Consider the following 25,848-nt stretch of genomic DNA (forward strand, 5'->3'; position numbering starts at 1 on the left):
AGTAGTTTACTCAATCCACTCACTCCGTTTGCCATCCTGATGACACCAAGGCTTGAAGTTCGCAAAACACGGATTCTGTGATTCAGCGATTCCTGATTCGAACCAGGGCCCTTATTCTCGAAACGTTCGTAGCCCTAAGAATTCTTATCTTTGATCGTAGCCAATGTGTTAAGAATAGGCTTAAGAGGTTCGTAGGGCTTAAGAAGTTTCGAGAATAGCTAGTCAGGACACTTTTCAGGCACAAATGTCAAAGTACCGCCCCAATGCGAGGTTGAAGTATTTTGCTTTTCAATACAAATTGCGAAAGTTGCATTTGTTTGCTTGTGCTAAAAGAAACCAAGATGCTTATTCTGTTGCGTATATTTAAAACATCTTTTGATCGCTGTTCCTTTTTTTACAATTAGGGATTAGTTACCAATTGTACCCATCTTAACTGCACTTGTAGGTTGTCATTATACAGCGGTTTGTTTAATCGGAACAAAACATGTCATCGTGACCCAAAAGCGTACATCGAAGCTCACGATGTTATCACAGGATTGTGTGGTCCAGACCCGATTAGTCACAGACTGCTGCCATATAGCTGGAATATTGCGGCGTTAAATAACCAAACAAAACAAGAAACGTCACGTTTAATGATTTTAATGATTTTAAGCTTTTAATCGGCGTTAATAGATTTAAATTTCACAATGTCATAATGCACATTCTAACACATAAAACACAAAATCGTCAAGTCAAATATTCTGTGGTATTAGAGAGAATGAGCGATGTTTGTATCACTCAATATGAAAGCTGATGAATTGTTAATATTCATTATATATTTATAAAGCAATATTCAATAAAACCCTTGACAACTTCTCATATGGGTAACTGATAACAACACTGAAATCAACAATATACACAAAATCTTGATCACCTACACACCACAACCACAAACTTGATCAAAATGTCTTTTGGTTGAAATGTATATACGAAGCCTACGCTCTTGGACTGACTGACTGACTGAGTTTGGTTTTACGCCGCTTTAGCAATATTCAAGCAATATCACGGCGGGGGACACCAGACATGGGCTTCACTCATTTTCCCCTTGTGGGGATTCGAACCCGGGTCTTCGGCGTGACGAGCCAACGCTTTAACCACTAGACTACCCCACCACCCCCCTACGCTCTTGGAGGATACCCCACTTGTGTCTATGCACTGATGTACATTGATCAAAAGTTCAGCTTATAAAGGATGTCTCCACTACATTAACGGATCAAACAAATTTGACCTTTGACCTCCAACATGTATGGTCAATACGACATGCCGACGTCTACAGGCACGTCTTCCTCGTCCAGTGGACTGACCGCCTGCCCGATGAGGCAAAGCGCAGTGGTTCGATTACCCAGTCAGCGTGTCAGGCTCAAATACAGTCAAATCCCGATGAGTCGAATCGCTGGGGACCAAGTAATAAATTCGACTTATCGATGTATTCGAGACATAGGTATGTCTATGGGGTAGAAAAAAAGACGATTCAGCCCTAATTCCTCCGCCCAAGCATTTGTTTATCTAATGATTTCCATATCACTAATAGGGGCACCTTATCAGTTCTAGTCTGATTAGCACAGACAGTGATTTCCGTAAAATCACTAATCTGCCTTTTGAACTCACTCGTCAATGTCGGAAAGGTGTGAGCCGCGCTGGTTTGTTAATTGGATCAGTTTGCTACACCAATCAACTTCTCATTGACTGACTTCGGCTTATGTATACAAGATTGCTGTTGTTTGAATCTCATGGGACCAAATTTCCTTCTCGAGTCATCGTGTGTACTTATGAGACGAATTCGTGTAGCCGGTATTCAAATGATGACAACTATAACAGGGAATGGTCGTGACCGACAGGTACTTCGAGTTAAGCATAATATTCGAGACACCGGCATTCAACTCATCGGGATTTGACTGTATCTTAAGATACTTGTTGTTGCCCCGCCTGGGGGTGGAATAAGGGAATAAAACAGACCAGTCAGCTTAGTATAGGTGGAAGAGCGTATATCATTTGGTTAGCCCCATAACCACACACCCCAGTAGTTGTACGCGCGTCGGTAAACCCCATGTCATCTCATTTCAGCTTACAAATCTAAACAAGTGAGACACGTGGGTTATTATTTTACGTAGTTGCTCCTCCATCATTGGCAAATCAGACACACTAACACTAAAACACGCTGACTAAAAGACGCCAGATGTTGTTGCCTGTTTTCTGATGACGTTAGGTAATCATTGTTCGTCTAGAGGCTGCGGAGATGACATGAGGACATTTTTTATGGATATACAACTTTACAGTTGTTTCGACATAGATTCTGTATTATCACTGCTTGCATGACAACGCCATTAGAATCTATGTCGAAACGTCGCCTATACCGAATAAACAAGTTGTATATCCATAACAAAATGGCATCATTCTTCATCTAACACGTTGACGATAGTTACTCGTTGTTCTGTAACCTCTTCATTTTTTTCCTGAAAAAGAAACCTTTATGTTAGTTTCCACAGCAAACATCCACCTGAAAGTAAAACGATTGCATGTTCTTTAAGTATCACATGTTCTATGCTCACACAAGACTGTACTTGTGTTTCGTCATATGAGCGAAATATTCTCAAGCACGACGTTAAACCCAATTTCACCTCACCTCACCTGTACTTGTGTTTGTATATTACATATCACAGGTAATGCTGACGTGAGAGAGTGCAGTTGCTGTATAAATCATTAAAAATTGTTTTACCCAAATTGTTGTCCTCCATCTCGTAAAGCACATTTTCCTCCATGACTGAAGGAAAAAAAGAAGAAAGATAGATCAATTGATTTAGTAAGTGTTTGTTTGTTGATAAACGCTGGTAAGAAAGATTCTTATACCGTAGCGTCTCATCATATATAATAAAGAAGTTGGTATCCATAAAGTATCTTACTTTCTTATTACTCACCAACGTCTAAAATGAAGATCAAACAGAAAAACGCTGCATCTAGAACTACGTGGCGACGGTGTGGAACAGACGTACCGTTGACCTAAGGTCCAACATAACCAGGAACGTCCAGACTTATTGAGTCTATGGACCTTGCATTATATGTATTAAACAAATCCCCGATTAGTATTGGGTGATGTGTACCCACCCTTACCGAAACTACCTACGTGTACATGATGTACCAGATTTCGACGAAACATAACTAAAATATGATACACCATTAACCAGATAATATGATGTCATAAAATGTGATACACCATTAACCAGATAATATGATGTCATAGCATGTTGATATCACTATTTATGTTCATAAGTCGTAGAAGAAATAACTATACGTGTATACTCATGGAAAAAAATAAGGGAACACATGAAAGTACAAGTGTTTCTTTATTTATTTCCAGAATTTCACCCACAGTGCAATATATATCTTGCGACGAAACCTGGAAAGAATAAAGGCACACTTGTACTTTCATGTGTTTCCTTATTTGTTTCCATGAGTATATGTTACTCACCTATTTTGTCTGTGGCTTGGGTCACTGTGTCACTTGTCCTCTCATACAGCAAGTTGTCCTCCATCACTGAAACACAGCAGGTGTAACATTGGAAACCAGATTCCGAGGATGTGCACATTGGGTACCCCGGACATGCAGGAAGGTCACGGAGACTAGATAATTAGTGAGTGAGTATGTTATTTTACGCCGCTTTTAGCAATATTCCAGCAATATCACGGCGGGGGACGCCATAAATGGGCTTTACACAATGTACCCATGAGGAAATCGAACCCGGGTCTTCAGCGTGACCAACGGACGCTTTAACCACTAGGCTACTCCACCTCCCCCTCGGCACAATACAAAGACTTAAAGTAATACAGATCATTGTAGAGACCATGGTGATCTTTCCCATATTCTTCCATCAAAGCGTCACTTGGAAAGCAAGATTACAAATTGAGATGTTTTAATGGGGACGATATAGGTGTTTTGACATTTGCAGTTTACGGGTTAAATTGTGAGATGGCCTTTCCTTTATTACTTGTCTTTCGCGAATACAGATTATCGTAAAATGCCAGTTAAATGAAACACGTGACGGAATATCTTAAAATAATGCAATTTACTGCGATACATTTAGTGGGGTCAAATGTATTCATTAATGCGATCTCAATAAGGTCTCGGTGTTTTGTGATCACCTGAAGCATTTGTACCATCTAAGTAGAGTCTAAAAATGTAGAGTTCTGTGAGACAGTCGCACTGAGCGAGTGTCTGTGTCTTCTTGAGTTTCTCTATGTCTGGTGTTCTGCAAGACACTGTCATGTAAGAGACTCTGCAAGACACTGTCATCTTGTCATCTAAGCGAATGTCTCTACGCGTGGTGTTCTGCAGGATCAAGCAGATCAATTTGTGCATGTGTGAGTGATGTTCTGCAATGTATGTCTACCTGCTTTTGTTGTATTGCCTGCTGATTTCTGCAAGTACGGTTCTCCCGGCTCGTACAATACGTTCCTCATCTGTAGGACTAGAGGAAGAGAAAATACGTTCGGTCAGTGTCATTATCATAACATCATCATCATCCTCGTCATCATCATCATCGTCGTCGTCGTCATCACAACTACCACCACCACCACCACCACCATCATCATCATCATCATCGTCATCGTCATAATCATCACCATCATCATCATCGTCGTCGTCGTCGTCGTCATCACCACCACCAACACCACCAGCATCATCATAATCATCATCATAATCATCACCATTATCATCATCATCATCATCATCACAACAATGGAAGCCGGACATTACAATGAGAATAACATTAACTGCAGATACTCGTACCTGAGGAACTTTGTGGCACGCGTCTTTTGCGCACGAATGCAACAGTGGCGACCACAACAGCGCAGATAGCGACACCTCCAACAGCTACGCCAACATATATATGCCAGGACTTCGCTTCTTGTGTAACCAACGTATTTGAGACAGTTGCTGTGTGGAAAAAGATAAACTCACTAAACACTGATTGAACTAATCACGTGCTTGTCAAGCGACTGTTGTATAATTTATTCTGTACAGGTGATATTTACAGTATATCATCCAAAACTGTGTTCCACAGGAAATATCGCTTGTGTGAGGAGATCAAACGATATCTCCTAGGAGATATCGTTTTGACAGTAGATTTTGTACAATGCCCTGACAATGCTATGACGTCATGTACTTGATGACGTCACAATGCTATGACATCGCTGCACTGCAAGTCTAATGGCAGTTCCATGTTCGGAGATGTACATTTTTCATTGAAAATTAATGAAGAGTGATTTTGGATGATAAATAGAATCTCACCCTCGTGTCTTCTGATATCAAATATATCAACATTCATTGGTCAAAGTAAAAATATCCTCGGCAAGCCTCGGATATTTGTAACTTTATCAACTCGTGTTGATATAATTGATATCAGAAGACACTAGGGTGAGATTCTCTATATATTTCAACCAGAATATATAAAAATTAAATGTACAAGATGGCATCATGGGCACTAGTGCTTCTTGTCGACGTTATCGCTCAGAGTTTTGCTTTAAGAGACACAGATGACACCGGTTTCTCGCAGATTTTAGCTATGTCGTCACTAGTCCACGTCAAGGAGTTTGACAGGCGTCAAATCGGAATTAGTTCAATTCTGCTGTGACGTCACTTGGTAGCTAAACAATAGGACTTAGTCGTCTTCAGTAGTCTTCTATTGCGGCTACACCGGTTTAGAGGTTAATATAAAGCATGTCGCTAAGACGTCCATTCACAGGACTGGATGATTCCTTTGTTCTAGAAAGGTCGTAGCTCGTCTCTGGTCCACGTGTCGACGTTGAAACCATACATCATGTACATCTGCCACTGTAACGCCACACGTGACGAGGCTGAGGTCAGTCAATGTCAATACAGTGTTCGGGTTGAAATACGTAGCACGTCAAAGAGCTGAAGCACAAGTAAAATCCTTTGCTGATGGCGTGCTACACTTCGTAATCACTCTTCATTTGTATACGCCCGTTTCTTGTTGTTCTGGCCGTGGTAACCAACAAGCTCATCATACAGTTTATACAAATTATTTGTTTGTTTGTTAGTTAAAGCCGTACCAGAATATTCCTGCGGTTTGTAAATAATCGAGTCTGGACCAGATAATCCAATAATCAACAACATAAGCATCGATCAGCGCAACTGGGATCCAATGACATGTGTTAACTAACTCAGCGAGCCTGACCACCCGATCCTGTTATTCGCCTCTTTCCTTAAGCATGGGTTGCTTGACACTTATTCTTATCCGGATCTTCAAGTGTTTTATGCAAACTAATGAAGAACTTCCATACCCTTGATTAAACCTTTTCCGCCATGTGCCAAATGGCACTGCAGGATATGCGAGATTGATCATACTTTGCCATATATATTTATATTAGTTATTCATGCTGATGTTTTAGACACGAAATATATTCATGTATTCATACTTAGTACTGTTACGTAATGTATTTCATCTTATTCTCGTTTTTCTCCTGTAAGCATTCGCCTGTCAAGTAAATAACATTCTATGATGATAATAATTGATCCTAATATTCCTCAAGCAGCTGATATAGCATGAAACAGCGAATCTGTTCATAGTTTTCTGAATCATCTGTATGCGATAAAAATACATCTATAGAGAAAACCAACGTTGGTTTACAAAATATACAGCACTTACACGACTCTCCAGAAAACCTGTAGACGTATGTGCTCCCCCTTCCACTGTTGTCCGACACCGAGCAGGTCACGTGTATGTCTTGTATGAGGTCATCAGCGTACAGCGTTATGTTTTGATGGCACAGTCCGTTACACCTGGAATACGTATGACAATGTTAATAAAGCAGAGCATTGTAGATCACTGAAGACCTTTGTACTTAGGATGTTGGTGCTCATAGTATAGATATTTCACCTACCGTAGTGTCATCAGTAGCAATTACCTGTCATACTCCATGATAGACGTGCTCTGATCTACACTTGGAACACTGACAACAGTCCAGGTGAAGTTGTCTCTCTCCTGACATCCTCCGCTGCAGGTGAGGGTAAAGTTGCCAGAGAAGTCACTTCCGGTCTCCTTTTCGCCTGATATTGTCACGTTCCTCCTGAAATCTGTAACATTACTCTAACGATGTTAGGCGAAGCGATCTAATACAGACATAAATGTATTTCATATTACACGAAAATTTCAATGATTTCAAGTCGCCTATTCTCAAAATATTAGGTCACAAAACATATTTGTATCTGCATATTTGAGGAAAACTGTTCTTATCTGGAATTATGCATTGTTTTCTGCTATTGTAATAACTCTCTCTCTCTCTCTGTGTGTGTGTGTGTGTGTGTGTGTGCAGGCGTGTTATAATATAAGTTGTTCACTGGTCTCGAGGGGGACATGGGTTGATGTACCCTCGATGTTTGTTTATGTTCCCCGAGCCCGAAGGGAACACCTTACTGTTAATTTTGAATTGTTTGAACCACGGGTATAAATCTTTTTGTAGCCATCACTAGATTTTGCTGACAAGAAAAATAGATTTAGAGTTATCTCCCTTCCATCGATTTGCATTCGCAAAACATCGGGAATTTCCGTACATCATACGTGATTCAATGTTATTCAAGATAAAGAATTACTACCACGAAGTACCAAATGAGTTGCCATTGACAGTGGGGTACATTGAAAATAATAGAAGAGCGCTCAGCCAATCAGAAAGCGACATTTATGTCTAAGGTAAGATAATAATGCGTATACATCTGTAAGGGTTGCACTCCTGTTCTTGTACCGACTTTATGTCTGTTACTGTATTGGCTAATACCTGCCGTAAAACATACGAACCTGTATCAAGAACGATAACTCTTACTGAGTTGCTGTGCGTTCCTGCGATTTTGCAGCTCCACAGTGTGTTGTGGTTGGAGACTGAAGTGTTGTAAAACGTGACCGCGTGGTACTGACGAGTGCAATTCTCAGTCAGATTCTGGGTTAGTTTGGTACAATGAGTTTGTAAGTCTATCTTACATGACTCTCCGAGTGTAAAGCACAGTTTACCATCCAAGTACCAGGAAGTTAAGGACAGATTGTATCTATTTGATGAACAGGCTAAGGTGAAGGTCGATCCCACGCCAGTTACTGGTTGATCGGTAGACATGAAAACTGAAAAGTAATCAGAATCTCTTAATTCAGGGGTTCCATGAGCACTAGTGTGTCCTGCATCCAGGTGCTTCCATAATTGACGTCTATAAACTTATGATATATGTAGCACAACATCACAGGCCGTCATGATATAGCTGGCTGGCTGTGACACAAACAACACAAGCCGTATTGATACTGTTGTCTGACGTTGACGTTGGCCGTGGGGTGGCCTAGTGGTCAAAGTGTCCGCTCGTCATGCTGAAGGCACGGGTTCGATTCCCCACATGACGCCTGATATTGCTGGAATATTGCTAAAAGCGGCGTAAAATCATACTCACTCACTCACTGTGACGCAAACACCAAGTGGACAAAATCGATTGTTATAACAGAACCATTACTCACATTTGTCTTCTGTTAGTGCTGTAACTGTTGAGCCGTTACTATATAGGTTCCCTTTCTTGCAGTACCAAGTGTCATTGGATGCGATGTTCCAGACAGTCAGACTCTGGTACAGGTACCCATACCCGACAGTCATATTATGTCCAACATCAATCAGTGTCTCATCTGTGCACGTTTTAATATCCGTTCTTGTTCTATTGTCAATGTCTCTGACCCATGTCACATGTGTTGCGTTCGGGCGACTCGCCTCGATTTCACTCCATGTACAGACGAACGTGAATGGACGTCCGATGACGGCAGGATCTGACGTGGTATACAGTACAGGCTTTGCAAACCCTGAAACATGACAGACGTGTGTCAGTGATATGTTATGTTTGGTGAGTGTGAGGAAGTATGGGTTCACACGCGTTTTTTCCTAGGTCCCGGTCATCTCAAGGCGGAGAGACGCCAGAACCTCGTTATCTAACATCAGAGCGGATGTCGAACGCGGATGTGCGTCGCGATATCCTTGTAATGTGGCGATGTGAATATGTGATGGAGATGTGTGCTAATCCAGAAGATAGTAAGAATGTAGTCCTGCAAGTCGTCAGTCAGAAATGGGCTGATGGAAGTGAACAAATTTGAGAGACCAAACTCAAAAAGTGAGTCGGATTACGAGTGAGTTAATGAGAATATTTTTTTTGCAGGATGGGATTAAGTGGGTGCATGAGAAAATAAGATTCTGATAAGAGAATCAGGAAGTGAAAGTTAGATAGTGAGTGAGTGAGTGAATCAGAAACTGAGAATCAAGCCGTGAACGGGGTTCAGAAAGTGAGAGAATCAGTAAGTGGAAGTCAGATAGGTAAATGTTAAGCCAGAAAATAATGAGAGAGTCGGAAAGTGGACAGACGAGAGAATCTGATTGAATCTAACAGTGAGGAACTCAATAAAGAGAACAAACGAATCCAGTCAGAACGTAAGCTAGTGAGGTATATCTGCTATCGTGGAAGTTGAGGGAGTAGGCGAGCGAAGGCCTGAAACTAAGAAATGTATGTGAGTGACCTGGAAAGTAAATGAATGAGCGTCGGAATTAAACAATGAGAAAGCAAGAAAGTATGAGAGTGAGTGATCAGAAAGTTACTAAGAGACCCGAATATGTGACTTTGCTGAGTCAAACAGGCTGTTGTGTATCTAAGTTGGTATTTTGTCCCGAGGTTGATTTCCAGCGTATACTTTTACGAATGAAGTCAGCGCTATTGGAATTTCACTCACGAAAATATGTAACAACCTATATTACTAAAGCATAATAGAATAAATAAAGATTTGACAAATGAAGGGCCCCTGGGCTATTTATAGTGCAATACCACTCTACAGTCGCACAACAGGCAACCAGGAAGTAGAAACAGTCTTAATAACGTTGACACATATTCAGCAATGTTAACTAACGGTCATGTATGTCACGCTGTTCGTAAATGGGCACAGTTTTAATGAAACCCACGAAAACGGATAATGGTGCCAACCATTGATCAGGAGCGACATGGGATTCGAATCCACAATCGTTGGATCCTGCCTTGACCAAGATATGCAACTCTGTTTTCCAAGTATCACCATTGCCAGCACCGATTCCTAAATGGCGGTACTACTGTACGGGACATCATATCACGTACAGAGAGAACGGGATGAGTGTAATCCTAAAGTGGGCGTCCTAAACTACAGGCAGTATACGGAAACTGACAAAATAAACATTCTGTTTGAGTAAATAATGAAATAGCAAACCTTGATACATTGTGTGGACTACCCAGAAGTAGAAGACAACAGTCACCGCCTTCATTTTTTACTGTACACATCAGGCAGCTGGCGAGACAGCCTAAACATCACCGTTAGCTAAATATAATATACATCCTAGTGTGCACTTTCCTGATACGGTATCTTCCGGGGATCACTTGACTGAAGTTTCCGTTATCATCTGAGGTGAATTTGAATCTGCTCGGTTTCTGGGAGTATTTTCTGTGCCTGGACCTAAACTCTACACCACTTTCTGTTCCTGGTACTACTTTCTGTTCCTGGTACGACTTTCTGTTCTTGGTACGACTTTCTGTTCTTGGTACTACTTTCTGGTCCTTGTACTACTTTCTGAAACTAGGTTCAGTTGTTTCTCATATTTTCTTTTCCCAGCACAGCGTTTTGTAACTGGTGCTGCTTTCTGTTTCTGGTACAACTTTCTCTTCCGGTACAACTTTCTCTTCCTGGAACTGCTCTCAGTTCCTGAAACTACTTTCAGCTCCTTGTACTACTTTCTGTTGCTGGTACTACTTTCTGTTCTCGGTACTAGTTTCTGTCCCTGGGAATACTTTCTGTTCCTTGTACTACTTTCTGTTCCTTGTGCCACTTTCTGTTCCTTGTACTTCTTTCTGTTCCTTGTACTTCTTTGTACTTCTTTCTGTTCCTTGTATTTTTTCTGTTCCTTGTACTACTTTCTGTTTCTGGTACTTCTTTCTGTTCCTTGCACTACTTTCTGTTCCTTGCACTACTTTCTGTTCCTTGTACTACTTTCTGTTCCTTGTACTACTTTCTGTTCCTTGTACTACTTTCTGTTCCTTGTACTACTTTGTACTTCTTTCTGTTCCTTGTACTTCTTTCTGTTCCTTGTACTACTTTCTGTTCCTTGTACTTTTTTCTGTTCCTTGTACTTCTTTCTGTTCCTTGTACTACTTTCTGTTCCTGGTACTACTTTCTGTTCCTGGTACTTCTTTCTCTTCCTTGTACTACTTTCTGTTCCTTGTACTACCTTCTGTTCCTTGTACTACTTTCTGTTCCTTGCACTACTTTCTGTTCCTTGTACTACTTTCTGTTCCTTGTACTACTTTCTGGTCCTTGTACTACTTTCTGTTCCTTGTACTTCTTTCTGTTCCTTGCACTACTTTCTGTTCCTTGTACTACTTTGTAGTTCTTTCTGTTCCTTGTACTACTTTCTGTTCCTTGTACTACCTTCTGTTCCTTGTACTACTTTCTGTTCCTTGTACTACTTTGTAGTTCTTTCTGTTCCTTGTACTACTTTCTGTTCCTTGTACTACTTTCTGTTCCTTGTACTACTTTCTGTTCCTTGTACTACTTTCTGTTCCTTGTACTACTTTCTGTTCCTTGTACTACTTTCTGTTCCTTGTACTACTTTCTGTTCCTGGTACTTCTTTCTGTTCCTTGTACTACTTCTGTTCCTTTCCTACTAACTTCTGTTCCTTTGTACTACTTTCTGTTCCTTGTTACTTTTCTGTTCCTTTGTACTAACTTCTGTTCCTTGTAATTCCTTGTTCCTTGTACTACTTTCTGTTCCTTGTACTACTTTCTGTTCCTGGTACTTCTTTCTGTTCCTGGTACTACTTTCTGTTCCTTGTACTACTTTCTGTTCCTTGTACTACTTTCTGTTCCTGGTACTACTTTCTGTTTCTGGTACTTCTTTCTGTTCCTTGTACTAACTTCTGTTCCTTGTACTAACTTCTGTTCCTTGTACTACTTTTTGTTCCTTGTGGTACTAACTTCTGTTCCTTGTACTACTTTCTTTTCCTGATACAACGTTCCGTTCTTCGTAATGATTTTGTTCCTTACATTGCTTTCTGTTCCTGTTTCTACCGTCTGTTCCTTGTACTATGTTCTGTTCTTCGTACTTTTTTATGTTCCTGGTACTACTTTTTGTTCCTTCTGCTACTTTCTGTTAGTGTTCTTACTTTCTGTTCCTGGCACTACTTTCTGTTCCTTGTTCTACCATGTGTTCCTTGTACTACGTTCTGTTCTTGGTACTACTTTTTGTTTCTGTAACTGCCTTCTGTAAATCCTCCTACTATCTGTTTCTTGTAATACTCTCGTTCCTGGTACGGTATGTACTGTTCCTGATGTTGCGTTAGTTCTACATCGTTCCTGGTACTACATTTTGTACCTCGTACTACTTTCTGTACCTGGTGCTATGTGTACTGCTTGTGTTGCTGGAACTGGTTTATGAACCTCGTCCTACCTCTATTTTCTGTACTCCATGTACTGTTCTTGGTATTACACTGGTTCTACATTGTTCCTGGTACCAGGTTCTGTTCCTGGCCCTACGTATATATTGTGTTTGGTGCTATATTCTGCATTGTCCTAACAACACTGAAGCATGATTGAACATATTTTGAACATACTGAAATCCGTCACGGTAAGGAAATGGAAGAGGCTGAAGAGGAGGAAGACATGGGTTGTAAATTCGGGCGATCTTCTCCATGGCAACATGCCGGTCTGATAACAATGCTCAACGACACACGTCTCTGGAGCTTTGATGACCAATGGAAACAAGTCGTCCACTCGCATGTACGTATAGTATGACCAGAAATTCTTGAGAATTTTAGGAATATGTCTATTTGGATTTCTAGTATAAACAACCTTGACCAGCTATCAAGTGCTTGGTTTCATTCAAGAGAGTCAACTCTGTTAATCCTTTTTCTTTTTCTTTTTCCTTTTTCTTTTTTTTTATTATAGGATATTTATATAGCGCACATATCCAGGCAGCTAGCCCATGCTCAAGGCGCTGGTATTTTTCCCTCGATCATTGGATGTCAATATCAACGGCACATCGTATTATCAATCTCAACTCCCTGGGGAGTATACAACTCTTGCAGCCACTAGGCGCACCGAGTTATTGTGGCTTTCTCATCCTAACGAGGTACCCATTCACAGCTGGGTGGACTGGGACACATAGTCACAGTACTTTGTCCAAGTTCACTGCACGTTGCTGTACCCGCAACTAGGTGTTTGCACGTATTCATGTGGCCACCATCTGGTCATATACCAACGGATTCGTGGGTTCTTTTAAGTGCACAGGGTTGTGTACTGTACACTAGGGGTTGTGACAACACTGAAAGAGTCTGCACACAAAGTTGACTCCAAGGTTTTTTACAACCGGTCACAGGTGGGCTCGATCCCGGCACCTCAACCTCGCTGGATCACTAGCCTGGCGTCTTAGCCAGCTCGCCCACCGCACCTCCATTTCATTAGTTTGTGAACAGTTATCCCCCTTTGTTTACTTGCTAGCAGACGACATTTTCAGTGATCCTCAGTATGGATGATTTAGAGAAGGGGAAGTTGATTTTAGAGTATTATACAAGGACATCAGATAAGCTAAAGTGATTTCAAGTAGAACAGGCATCCCTTTGTCCACTGTTTATCGTGTTTTGAAAAATATTGCAAATCAGGTAGGCGGATCAGGTAGGCGCGGGTAGGCCCAGGAAATTGACTGTCGGTGATAGGAGGCGGCTTGGTATTCTTATTTCTAAAAACAAACGAAGGAGTTTAGAAAACTTAAGGCTGGATATGATTCATACAGGGACTGTAACTGTCGGTAAGGAGACAATTAGAACTGAGCTGCATGCAATGGGTTGGCAGAAAAGTCGAGGATCACCGATCATGAAACTTGAACAAAAGGAGCGAAGGTTGAACTGGTGCTTACAGCATAGAAATTTTAACTGGGACAATGTGATTTTCTCAGATGAAAGTTCTGTGTGGCTGTTTCCTAATACACTGAAATTCTGGACCAAACAATCTGAAAAACCTTTGTATCAGCGCCCAAAGTACAGTCCGAAATTTAACGTGTGGGGTGGCATATCTGTGTTAGGGGTAACGCCCCTCTGTGTACATCTACTTATTACTGAAATATGTATGTGGGAGAAGAAGAGAGAAAGACGAGAGAGAGTAATAGAGAGACTGATAGAGTGAGAGTGAAGGGAATATGAACAGTGAGCGGTACACAGATATTCTCGAGGGTCATTTACTTCCATCTGCTCACGTGTTCTATGGAAATGTTTGGATTGTCCCCCACGACAACTACCCAAAACATCGTTCAAAGCACTCACAGGCCTGGTTTCGGACCAAAAATATGACATTATTAGATTGGCCAAGCTATAGCCCTGACCTAAATCCAATAGAGAATGTTTGGGGACTTATGAAGGAAAGTGCCAATAAGAAAAATCTGACAAATATTGCTGAAATGAAAGAAGAGGTGGTCCGATATTGGGACAGCATGGACCACGACTTTCTAACTTCTTTGATCAGGAGTATGCCCCGCCGCATTGAAGCCTGCATTGCTGCCCATGGTGACTCGAGAAAATACTAACTGTTCACCTGTCTTTGAATCTGGAGTTATGTTCTGCTAATATTCACATTTAATACGTGAGTAATGAGTGAAAAATATAAAAAATTTACAATCTTTAAATTCTCAATAATTTCTGGTTGAACTGTATAATGCCGTGACATGTGTATGGTGTTGATACGAGACGGGTTATCGTTATAAGCGGACGTAAAATAATTGAAATTGAAACGCTCAAACGAATATCGAACACTTTACCATTTGTAATAATGTCGAACACAAGTCGCCTCCTTTCGCTTATAACCTGTCATTTGTCAAGTCAGGGTAAGAGAATGATATCAGATTGCATCTATATATTTTGATTGGATAATATACATTGCCAGTCACTTCCATATAGCTAGCTGTGACGCATTATTGGATAAAGGTTATTGAAACATTATTGTGTTAAAAGAACCCAAGTTGAAGTACTATTATGACTGATAACTGTAAACAATTATTCGAATATTGAAGACAAACACTTTGATATGAATAACTATTACAGCAACCTACGAACAAACCGATTCTTAAAGTCTTATGAAATGTTTAATTGAAACAATCTCATAATTATTGTCCACCCAAATGAATGAATGGCTTAAGTATCAGCAAATGAACCGGATCCATCCATCCATCCATCGATCCATCCATACACACACACCACACACACACACACACACACACACATACATCGAAAACAGACTTTACTTTTATTTGTGAATTTCAAATTGGAGTTATGATAGTTTTCATCATGTGAAATAATGAAGGGTTTGCGCAGTCTCATCACGTGAGATCTGGTCATGAAGATGATGTCGATGATGATGTCGATGATGATGTCGATGATGAATATGCTGCTGAGCCCACTTGTATCTAATCTCATAGGATTTCAAGAGTTTGTTTGATCTTGGAAAGGACAGGCAGGCTGGATGGTGCTTCATTTCAGTGCTACCTATACACCACACTGGAGGGACAACAGTGCTGAAGATATAGGGAACAGTTACATAAGCAACGTGAGACAGTGACTAGAACTGTCATTGTGAACATCACCACAATCATATGATCCCAAAGTATCTAAAGTCGGGCGCCAGGGAACTCTTCCGTGTTGGGAGGTTGTAGCAATACAAACACTTCACAATTCATCACTAACACTTGACAGTCATTACATACAGGATATAGTAATTATCTCTGATATTACGACGTTGACGCGTGTTTGCACCAGCAAATAGTGGGGCCATTCTGTATGGAGGTTTCCTCTGTTTCAGTAACGTTTCAGTCAAGTTCTGTATGGGCCGCGGAAGGTGTAGCAGGTCAGAGATGAAGAGGCATCGGGAGTTCTTTGTCGTCATAGTTACCTGGATCCTCAGTGGAGAATTACAGCACGTCTGTGGTGAGTTCGTTCCCTAAGATTCAGATCTATACATCTACTTATTACTGAAATATGTATGTGGGAGAAGAAGAGAGAAAGACGAGAGAGACTGATAGAGTGAGAGTGATAGAGGAAGAGACTGATGTATACAAAGTGTGTAAACGAGTATTAGTGCAAGAGTTTAATATAAATAGTTTTGTGAAAGAGTTTAATATAAATAGCTTTGTGAAAGAGTTTAATATAAATAGCTTTACGCCGTTTTTAGCAATATTCCAGCAATATCACGGCGGGAGACACCAGAAATGGGCTTCCGACATTGTACCCATGTGGGGATCGAACCCGGGTCTTCGGCGTGACGAGCGAACGCTTTAACCACTGGGCTACCCCGCCACCCCAGGTAGTAAACGAGTGAGGGGCGAGTGATAGAGGTACAGAGAATGAGGGAGAGGGTGGGGTGGGAGAGAGTCATACAGGTAGAGAGAATGGGGGAGAGGGGGAGAGAGAGACAGAGTAATGGAGATAGGGCTATAAGGTAGACAGGGAGAATAATGAGAAAGTATAGGGCTGAAAGAGAGTGAAGAAAGCGCAGGTTAGCGAAGGAGAGATGGAGGGGAGTGAAAGAGGGGGTTATGGGAAATATATGGGGAAGGGGGGTGAGGAAGGTTTAGAGGGAGAGGCTTACTTAGGGGTGAAGGAGGAAGACAAGTGTCTCTGTAATAGCCTTGTGCCCCCCTTTACCAACAATGCACTCAAGTTAGATAGGGATATCTACAGTGTTCTTGTCTAGATGATGATGATTGTTTTAAATCAAGATACACAAACAATATAGCATATGGAATATATGTTGATACCCTGTACATTAATTGTTTTGTTGTCAAAATCTTATAATTTGACAATTTGAATAATTGCATATCTAGATGGAGTATCCGTCTGTTTCCCTGGCGTCAAGGGCAGAGGTCCCAAGTTTATACTTCCTGAATGGGAGCGGGTTATATTACTGTCAGTTAGACAATACAGATGAATGGTCAGAGAGGCGAGACGACATGGGAAATAGATGGAGGGAGGAGATGTGACCACAGAGTAATAGGGTGAGAGACATGGAGAGGAATGAGAGAGACATGGAGAGGAATGAGAGAGACAAAAAGTAAAGGAAAGGAAGAGGAATGTATGTGTTCGAGAGGTGAACAAGATAGATACATGGAGCAGGGATGGTGTAAAAGAGACGTGAGCGGCGAGAGGCGGTGTCGCTGAGGTGGCGGAAGGATTGTAAGTAAGAGAGGGAGACAGTGAAGGTATGATGACATACCTCCTATCTGTACAATCAAATAGAATGTAGCCCCATGTCACAACTTCTACTCAACGTAACGTGTTTTGTTTCCCGAGACAAATGACAACAAATCTTACTGTACGCATGTGAATTTAAATTGCATACAGTTATATTCAACGTTATAATAGCTAGTAAAAGTTTTACAGCAATTCTCAGTTAAAATGTATAATTGCCAGTGGAAACTCGCAAAAAAATTGTTTCCTGCTCGGTAAATTCCATTACTTTTCATGAAGTACAAGCATTAGAGAATCTATTACTAGATATTCAGCACTCAGACACAGACAATTACACTGCAACAGCTCTTTAGACTACTGTACCCTGAAGTTACAATGAAATTTACGTGACGGCACCCAAGTCACAATAACCAGCTGCCTTTCAAATAGCAATACATTGATATTTTCAAAAACAGCAGAATAAGATAGACAATTTCACATGTCATTTGTGTCCATCATCCGAGCGTGTTCTTTATTATTTCAGATTTTTTATACTAGGTATGAAGGGATTAGCCATTGTTAAATTTCATACGCTTTTTCAAGGATAGTGCTAAAACAAAAATTGCTGCGTTTCATATTTGATTATCACCTGTTACCGTGATACTGTATCGTCAACCAATAATCACACATGGTGGTCCCAACGATCTCAACAGTCACCTGACCCCTGAGGGTCCGGGTTAGAATGTGCCTTCAGTAACCCATGCTTGTCGTAAGAGGCGACTAATGGGATCGGTGGTCAGGCTCGCTGGTTTGGTTGACACATGTCATCGGTTCCCAATTGCGCAGATCGATGCTCATACTGTTGATCACTGGATTGTCTGGTCCAGGCTCGATTATTTACAGACCGCTGCCATATAGTTGGAATATTGCTGAGTGTGGCGTAAAACTAAACTCACTCACCCAACTCTGCAGATCGGTGCTCATGCTGTTGATCACTCGGTCGTCTCGTCCAGACTCGATCATTTACAGACCACCGCCATATAGCTGGAATATTGCTGAATGCGCCCTAAAAATAAACTCACTCGCTCCCTCACTCCAAACTGTGAAAAAAGGAACACCTCCAGCTACCAACAATGTCAACAAGAACATAATGGAGTCCCTGCATCAATAAATCTTCAAGACTAAACGAATTAATAATTATTCTAGACCAATCTCTGTACATAAATAATAAAATGTAACTGCAAGTTCAAGGTTCCTAAGCACGTACAATGCACATTTACCCTACCTCATGTAAGAATGTCTATCTCTGATTGATTCACGTGACCTTGAACAAATGGTGGACGGAAAAAAGTCATGGAAAAAAAAGTCATTGGAAAAATAACTATTATGAAACATCATGTTCTCCAGTTATTTACCTTGTTTATACTATATTTTATATGTTTCACTTTTATCGTCAATAATGAAAAAAATGTTCTCCAGTTATTTGTTAAAAAACTAATTCAACAACAACTGTTATTTAAACGTCCTGTTCTCCATTTACTTTGTTTATACTATTTCGCTTTCAAGTTAATTATTCCTTTAGTGTGACGCTGTAAGCAATTGGATCTTATCAAAACAGGAGAAATGAACAGAGTATTATCTGTTTAGTTCTTAACGGATTGTGGGATTAAAAGTCACAAGTCACATGATAGCTTTGAGCTTGACGATATCACACCGATTAATGAACTCATGGGATTATCAGTTAATGCTTTTACTCATATGGCTTCCTTCTAGCAGCTAATATAAGACACGCTGGCCGTCAGACTGTGACTCCAACTCGTCACGCCATTGGCTGGAACATTCGGTTAAATAAAATATGCTGGGACAACAGACTGATGTAGTGCTGTTGCAGATGAAAGTGTTATGGTGATATTTTCTGATGTCATGTATTTTACTTGAATGATTACATTAATTTTATAAGTTCGGTTCAAATGTGGTAGTGCTGTTGATGATAATATTGTTATGACTTGTTAAATAAATACATGATCAATACTAACCCTTTTTGAGTTTATGACTTTTTTCCTATGACTTTTTTTCCTACAACCCAACAAATTACCGTGTATGCCGGGTGCACGGTCGTACACTGCTTGGGTGGTGTTGTGCAAACCATCAGGCAGAATATATCAGTTATACCCACCCCACGGAAAAAAACATGCATCCACGGCAGTCAGTGAACCGTGAAGCAGTGGTTCAAATCGACTAGTCAGTACCATGTTAGTGAAATATATGACTGAATTTCAGCTTGTTTTGATGCTATATTTACAGAAAGAGAGATTTAAGATATTTTTGCCTAAGGTTATGTATGTATATTTTGACCCTCTAGATAACAGTGTCTCATAAGCCTGTTAAGGCTGGATGTATGTAAAACATTATGTGTTTATTTTATATGTATTTTATATCTTTTTTACATACATGGGACACTTTAATAAACTATGTCTATCTGTCTGTCTGTCTTCGTTAAGATACATTCTGTGTACTATTATGATGCGGGGTATACGGTGACTTTTGCCTCCCGTTTTATCCACCTAGCCGAAGGCTTAAGTGACAGTTTGCTACTACTTATGATAGGAAATAATTTGACGTTTTTGTGTATCCAGTTCTTGTGTATTCTGTTATATTATATATGTACTGGTGAGGTATAAATAAAAGCAATGTTTTGCTTGTTTACCAAACCAGATTCTCTGAGAATATAAATATGTTTAAACCATATGTTCAAAATTGAAATACAATATGAACATGCACACAATAGCAAAATTGAAAGGCACATCTTGCCAAACAAGGTTTTCGAGTGCACGTCTTGAGAAGGGTCAAAGTTCCTATTCCTATCTCAGTAAACAGGGTTGTTCAATCACACATATATACACACCAATTTAGCATGACAAATAATTTAATGCACGAAAGAGAACTTAACACCATTTCGACACCTTATAAAACAATCAATTTGCGATTCCCTTAGAATGTGCGATATGTTGCTGTTTAAAAAACACACCCTCACCAGCACATGTATATCTCACACCTAGCCCGGTGTGATCAATGGATTGTATATATTGAAAGCAAAATACACTTGAAAGTCGTGGCTGTTTAACTCCAATACACAAGACCAACGGACACAGCCACTTTGTCGGCGCAAGTTGTCGCAGGCGCTTTGCGGAAATTACGTAACTGAACGCGGAGATACACTAAACGTCATCGTTCCGCTCCGTGACCTCGTCTTTGCGAGCTGCACTGAAATACTCAACTGAGGTGAAACTCAGAATGATGAAATTGGAAATGAGGAAGAAACCAGGTAAATCAACATGTGGATGACAACACAATAACTTGAAAATCTCTTATGAATTCGTATGACAATGCAATATCTGTTGAGACTATGCTAATTTGAACAGCGGAGGAAGTTATATGGTTATACAACTTCTTTATTATAATGTAAGCGGCGTTTCGGCGGTGTACCCCCAGCAGGCAGCAGTGGGTTACCTGGGATAAGAGGACACACATGAATGAGCGTGCAGGGCATGTTGTTCCGTGTGTAATATGGTCCAGGGTATTTTGGCTGCCCATAAAATTGACGCTGTGACTTCATTCATGTATTCCAACATACATATTATCATCATCATCATCAATCTCATCAACAGTATTATGAAATACAACCATTAGGCAATATTAGCACTACCATCATGCTACAAACATACATTATTACAAAATATCACATTATACACAATATCACAAGCATACATCATTATTCATAGTCCCACAAGGTGAGACACACCGTAAGCAAGTAGAGTCTCGACACCATCTTGCAGCAGTCTACCCTAGCCGTTCTTCAAGCTGGCGATATTTGTTTTTCTTAGGTCTCACACAACCACCACCCTGCAACTGCATCAATCTTATTTCTATGTAGTTCTGTTGTGACCTTAAAGGTCACATGCAACGTAAAACACAACTTTGCAGATTCTGATACCTTTCGGTATGGACTTACCGAAACAAAGCGTCAAAAATGCAAATTCAACTTATAAAGTTGAAAAATAACGCGATGAAAAAAAAAACGCGCGAAATCGGAGTTCAAACGTTTCACTAATTTTCCCCAGACTTTTCTGGGGAATACGGGTTTCAACAGCTGGGCTGCGCTCATAGCACGTGCGCAGTGAAATAGGTTTCACGCAACTTGGAAGCGGGCTGTCTGGTGAATACTCGGTGAAGGCTTTGGTGTGAGCTATTTTCATAATGTTTTGTTGATATCTCACAGGCGCGAGCTTTTTATATGTTATGACAGTAAATAAACTGTTTATATAATTTCATTTGTCTATTTCACCACACGTTCTTCTTACCGAGTCACTTTCTCAGTTCGATACTTAAAAGCAATGTCATTATTTAACTGTGATATAGATATGTCGCTGTCACAGACAAAACTCAATGTTTTGTTAACGACACCTGTGTGTCTGCCTGCCTGTCTGCTAATGACAATATTCAATACACAACTGCGATCACTGACCACATGCAATTTGAACTTAACACCAATCAGGCTATACACCATAAACAAAACGCATTGATTTATGGCCCGAGTTCGGTCTCTGTCACATTATGTAATTACACAGACAGGCAGGTGTGATACTTGAACACATGACATGTTATGATGTCTGTTGATTGCAAAATGTTATACACAAAAAATGAGCATGTATTTACAAAACCCAACATCTCTATATATACACACACAATGAGCCGTGAAGGCGGCATCTGCTAATGAACCAGCCGTTACACTTGAGTGCACACCCACCCGCTCTGACTGGGTTCGGTATCCCGGCTGCTTCGTTTCGAGGGAGGTAAACCCAAGTACAAAATATTGCACTTTTGATTTGCGATTATACGCTTATAATTTTGTTTATTTGTTTTTTCATAATCAGCAATGCATATTATATGTCATGAAGAAGTGATAATTGTGTTTTAATTATGTTTGATTTTTTGGTTGCATGTGACCTTTAACAAATTGATATGTCAACAAGATAAGTGATGTGTTGAGTTTAAACATAACATCAATCATTAATTTAATCACTCACTCGTATTAGTGTCAGTTCAGGTGAACTGTGTTCACCAGCTCAGGGGTAACTTAAAAGTGTATCACCTGTTGTTTCAAGAGATTAGCATGGTTCAGTGACCTGAAACCTTTAAGCAATATCTGCTGGCAAACTGGGGACACCCTGTTTCGGCGTAGCTGCTAAAACCGTTATCAAGCAAGTGATGTCTACTGGGTAGTCCCGTAAGTTAGACCTTTGGGTCGAGGTAAAAATCCTTGGATGTTTGATGTTGTGACGACGGTGTTGTTTTAAGGGAATAGGACACTAGCTTTCTACCAAATGTAGAATGTGTTAACTCAGCTCACTCAGGAAACGAAATAAGACACGTGTACCAGAATGTGAGTGAATTTGCCAGTTATGGCAAATGCACAATTAGACTTCAAAGTTTTCCCTACATTTCGTGGTGGAAGATACCTTTGTGTAAATGGTTATATGTTCATAGTGAAAAAGAGGAAAAGGGGAGAATGCATGCACAAAGACTGCATACAGATCAACACTCTCAACTGTCTTAACGACATAGTTTCTAAAATACCAAGAGACCACAACCACGGACCTGTACATAACGAAGTCAAGGTAAATCTTTTCGGCTGTAGCAAAAATATTGACAATTTCTTAAAAGATACAAAGGTAAAAGCAAACTCAATCTTGAATATATTGTGTATTCCTCATTGCCTAATGTAAAGACTACATATTAATACTATGGATATTTCAATGTATAGTTTAAACATGTTTTCTTCAAGTTATCATGACGGGATTGGCAAACAAGCATAAACATGCATGTCAATGCCGCTCCATAACAATAATACATTTACATAGATAGTGATGTTTAATGTGTGCAAAACATAATGTGTGCAAATCATAATGAAAATCCACAAGGGCAATATTAAAAATAGTGCATGCAACTTACTCTCTGGTGTCCTCCGACCAGTTAGACGTCCCATTTGTCAGACACGTTATATCAACAAAAGCTATGGTTGGTTGCACTCATGTACACTGCACTGTTACCTTTATTGGGTAATTGATTGATCCAAAGTTATGAGCATAAGAATATATTTAGCGATATAATCAATAGGGTTGTAATGAATTGCAATTATTCCGAAAGCAATTGATCGATGGTAGAAATGAAAAACTATCGATGCATCGATAGTATGTGTGACTATCGATAGTTTAGTGATGGTTATTTATTCTTATTAAATATTTGTGTTGTTTTGATTTTTTAAATTGTTTAGGTGCAAACTTGCAGCTTCATTGAGTTTATGTTTTAACTGTTTACTCGATCATGGTTTCAAGTTTCTTGTCAGTTATTCATAGGGGGAGCAGAGGAAGCCCAACAGCGCGTCGTAACCTCTGTTCCTCTGGGAGTAACTCAATTAATTACATGGGAAATCTATAATCCTGTTTTGATCAAAGTGAACATTATGAACACTAAGTGGGAGAAGTCATGCTCCTGATTTGATTAAACTGAGCATTATGAACACAAACTGTGAGAAGCCGAAGTCAATAAACATTAGTATTCTGATCAAAGTATTTATGCACAAAAAGTAACAAACTCATAATTAGTGTTAAAATATACCACTAACCACTAATATGAAAACATCTCGTTAGTCTATGGGATAGGTCTATTACGTCAGTGGGTAAAACTAGGTTGTAATCACAGTCACTCCTGATTGATCCAAAGTTGTCTGATAATTGGCGTGTCTGACAAATGGGATGTCTAACTTATGAGAGCAAAACATACATGGAATAAATTTGCAGGTGTTTAAAGCAGCGATCAGGCAATTGGAGACCCCCTTCTTCATCTCGGTTAAATGTGTGTTTAGCAATAATAAATCCTAAATAAAAAACAACTTGCTTATATATACAGGGTGTACAGGAGTACTGCAACAGTCACACTGGATTGACATGAGTGACGATAAGAGCTATCGGGGTAGGTTTGTATGTTGAGGTACAATATCTTCTTATAAGTTTTCATTACTATCAGTTCATCCCATTAATGTCCAGCTCGTTAAACAACACAATAAAAATACAATTATTATAATAGACTCAATCAGCGGGCCCCAGCCGTTAAAACACCAAAATAACCAATCTAAACAAATAAATGAAATACTGAAAAGTACCAAGAATCTGCACGCCTCAGGTAAAAAGGTAGAGTGCTAAAGTGGCAGAACCAGCAAAATAGTGCCAATCTTACTCTGCTCGATAAATCAGAATGCTCTCAGTGTTATCATTGCCATATTGTGTGTACCTTGCATGTTTATTTATGTGGAATTGCTTCATTTTTCTATTTAAATAGGGGTTTGTGGGACGTGGGGGGTACTTCCTAAAACCTCGGGCGAAGAAAAGCCGTGACGGGCAAACGGGAATTACAAAAAAATGATCACAAAATATTAAAACGAAACGTGCGAACCTGGGTAGGTACACCTCGGAAGTGTGGGGTTGCCCACGATAGAATTTATTCAACAATGAATACTATGACGACATACCAGTGTCACGTAGAATAAAAACACAGTTTTGACGGGTTTTTTATCCTTTGTGAGAAGGTTTGACAAGGCCTACGGCTCCTGAGTGGTGACGTGTGACGTCCTGGGCAGGAAGTGACAGTGTATTGACTTCTTTCCTTAATTACCCAGTTGGGGCTCCCTAATTGACCTTTATTTGTTCTGAAGCAGCATAGACTATTTATTTTATTTGGAAGTGGTTATTGTCGAATGTCAATCGGATTGACAAGACATATTTCAATACAGTTAAAGCTCTCACAATACTGTTTATGTTACAAGAATTACAAATGAAAAGTAATATTTCATATTCAACAATTTCTTAATTTTGACTGTTCCGACGTGTATGTTTTGATATTATCTGTGTGTACACGCATACCATTGACGATCCACATTTCCAATTGCACTGAGTTATTTCGCATGTTGTACGTTAACAAATTAATAAATAAGCTACTGTACTGTACAGGAATCACTGTATCATTGAAGCAGTATGTCAGATACAGTTTCCAACACAAGGTAGTACCTTTGTGTTGTTCTGTGAAGCCATACACGTCGTCATATGAGCGAAATATTCTCAAGCACGACGTTAAACCCAATTTCACCTCACCTGTGAAGCCATATCACATAAAAATGATAGAACTCTGGATCATTCGCAGATTGTTGCGAATCGGCATTTTTGACAATATTTTCAGTCATCACTCGATCCTGAACTGGGTCGCCAGTGTTATGCCCTTGGTGGTAAAAAACGATGCTTTTTCATTGCTTCTGTATTCTCAAATCATCTCCTATACAATATCACGTCATACTGTAGTTAGATAACTTGTTCCATGGCATTACTTCTAATGTTTAAAGTGCCTAGTGACTACATATGATGATGATTATGAGTTTAACGTCGGCTTCTGGCTGTAGCCAATGTCGCCGACGGGGTAGGTGGGAGCTAAAGTAATAATTAATATGTTTATAA

General features: G+C 40.0%; 2 protein-coding genes and 1 long non-coding RNA gene across 3 annotated transcripts in view; 1 reads left to right on the plus strand and 2 right to left on the minus strand.

The window, feature by feature from the left end:
* Nucleotides 1-623: 623 nt before the first annotated feature.
* On the minus strand, nt 624-16,932 carry LOC124286127. The gene is made up of 3 exons (XR_006900954.1): nt 16,919-16,932; nt 12,486-12,487; nt 624-1,220 (listed from the first exon to the last, which is right to left on the minus strand). It is a non-coding gene; the product is annotated as an uncharacterized LOC124286127 (long non-coding RNA).
* On the minus strand, nt 1,835-10,448 carry LOC124286126. Its single transcript, XM_046722467.1, has 10 exons — nt 10,296-10,448; nt 8,544-8,876; nt 7,848-8,162; nt 6,961-7,129; nt 6,702-6,835; nt 4,823-4,969; nt 4,425-4,502; nt 3,506-3,571; nt 2,756-2,800; nt 1,835-2,492 (listed from the first exon to the last, which is right to left on the minus strand). The coding sequence occupies exons 1-10, from the start codon at nt 10,348-10,350 to the stop codon at nt 2,482-2,484; spliced, it is 1,353 nt and encodes a 450-aa protein (XP_046578423.1). The 5' UTR covers nt 10,351-10,448; the 3' UTR covers nt 1,835-2,481.
* The window catches only part of LOC124286125, a 56,146-nt gene continuing 46,208 nt past the window's right edge, over nt 15,911-25,848 (plus strand). The window contains exon 1 of the mRNA XM_046722466.1: nt 15,911-16,045. Within this exon, the coding sequence (XP_046578422.1) occupies nt 15,943-16,045 (103 nt within the window). The 5' untranslated portion in view covers nt 15,911-15,942. The remainder of the gene's footprint in view (nt 16,046-25,848) is intronic.

Source organism: Haliotis rubra, unplaced genomic scaffold (genome assembly GCF_003918875.1).
Source record: "Haliotis rubra isolate DU_JTF1 unplaced genomic scaffold, ASM391887v1 Scf376, whole genome shotgun sequence".
Lineage (NCBI taxonomy): Eukaryota > Metazoa > Mollusca > Gastropoda > Lepetellida > Haliotidae > Haliotis > Haliotis rubra.

Coding starts and splice junctions, on each gene's coding strand:
- LOC124286126 (XM_046722467.1), bottom strand. CDS start 10,350: ATGAAGGCGGTGACTGTTGTCTTCTACTTCTGGGTAGTCCACACAATG. Junction 8,877..10,295: donor AGTCCACACAATGTATCAAG/GTTTGCTATTTC, acceptor GTCATGTTTCAG/GGTTTGCAAAGCCTGTACTG. Junction 6,836..6,960: donor TCTATCATGGAGTATGACAG/GTAATTGCTACT, acceptor TACGTATTCCAG/GTGTAACGGACTGTGCCATC.